This window comes from Capsicum annuum, unplaced genomic scaffold, assembly GCF_002878395.1.
Source record: "Capsicum annuum cultivar UCD-10X-F1 unplaced genomic scaffold, UCD10Xv1.1 ctg21764, whole genome shotgun sequence".
Lineage (NCBI taxonomy): Eukaryota > Viridiplantae > Streptophyta > Magnoliopsida > Solanales > Solanaceae > Capsicum > Capsicum annuum.
The window spans coordinates 1-1,521 of record NW_025827737.1 but is presented as its reverse complement, the minus strand read 5'-3'; the positions used below and the strand labels follow the sequence as shown (position 1 = coordinate 1,521).

General features: G+C 38.1%; 1 protein-coding gene across 1 annotated transcript; it reads right to left on the bottom strand.

Annotated features, from left to right (window-relative positions):
* Positions 1–6: 6 nt before the first annotated feature.
* On the bottom strand, positions 7–1,404 carry LOC107854400 (putative late blight resistance protein homolog R1B-23; the record flags this gene model as incomplete). The annotated part of the gene is made up of 1 exon (XM_047402448.1): positions 7–1,404. A coding segment is annotated over one exon (1,398 nt), but the record flags the coding sequence as incomplete, so codon positions are not given.
* Positions 1,405–1,521: the final 117 nt, after the last annotated feature.

Here is a 1,521-nt window from a genome sequence, read left to right as displayed (position 1 = left end):
TAGAGTTTGTAGATTCCAAAATGTACCAAAGGTTGGAGGAAGGGCCTTAAAGTCACCTGAGATAGCAATATACCTCAAATGAAATAATTGGTTAAAGTCCTTGGAGAAAAGAAATTTGAGAGATTCAACGTCCAAGACCCTGATAAGTGGAAATGCTTTGTGAATGAGTTTTATGTCATTAGGAGACAATTCAATTTGTTTTTGTTTTGAGGAAAAGCAATAGAAAGATCTCACATGTTCTGCAAAAGGTCTTGTGGAGAGAAAGTCATACAGAATAGATGGTTCAATACACAATCGGCGGCGAGTATCTTGGTCCTGTATAGAAGGAATAACATTATCAGGCGTTTTACATATTTCATGAAAAAGCCATTTGTTAGTAGCCTCCTTTCTGCAAAACTCGTGCAACATATCATGAAGACGGCATGCTTTAATTTGACCATCAGACCTCTTTTGCATCAATATCAGTAAATTTCTTTTGACAAGATCGTTCAAATGAAGCTCAGCTATCTCCTCAAGAGTGTATGTTTGTTGGGGCTTTATTAACCCTTCCGCTATCCACATGCGAATCAATTTCCAAGAAGGGATGTCAAAGCCTCGAGGAAAGACACCACAATACAAGAAGCATGTCTGCACTTCTTGGGGCAAACGATCATAACTCATCTGTACAAATTTCAAGCAGCTCTCTTGGCTATTCTTATAAAGATGTTCTGCCACATTTTTCTGAACTCTTTGCCAATCACTTTTGTTGGGACGACCTCTTAATGCTCCTGCAATTACCACTACTGCAAGTGGTACTCCACCGCAGCTTCCTGCAATTTTTTCTCCAAGTTTTACCAAGTCATCCGGACAGCTTCCCTTTCCAAAAACTCTCTTTACCAACAATTCAAAACTTTCTTTTGGATTCAAAAATTTCAGATTATGAGGATCTGGATTGGCATAAGTAGCCAGATATCCGTCACGTGTGGTCATCATGATTCGATGGCCCTTTTTGTTTTCTGGGAAAACTTTCTTCACGTGATCAATAACTGTTGCTTCCCACACATCATCCAAAACGATGAGACATCTGCCGCCTTTACTCATATAATCACTAATTAGATTAGCTAATGTGTCCACATCGTCATTGAGATGATCTTCTATGCGTTTTGTGAAGAATTTTAGAATATTAAGAAAAATATCCTTTATTTTGTAAGATTGTCCAACGTAAACCCAAATGATGCTGAAAAATTCATATGAAAGCTTAGAATCATTGTAGATTTTCCTTGCCAGTGTAGTTTTACCAAGACCGGGCATACCCACCACTGGGACAATGTCTAGAGATTCTGCCGGTCCTTCAAAAAGTCGCGTGATCACTTTGTTAGCTTCCTCATCAAACCCGACCACTTCATCATCCTCCAAAGAAGGCCCCTTTTTTAAACATAATCAAATGGATTGCATTAGAAATCAGAGTGCTATATCGTCTTCTTATTTTTGCAACTCTAACTATGAAAGTATTCTTAACTTAACAATAAGATAGTAACAATT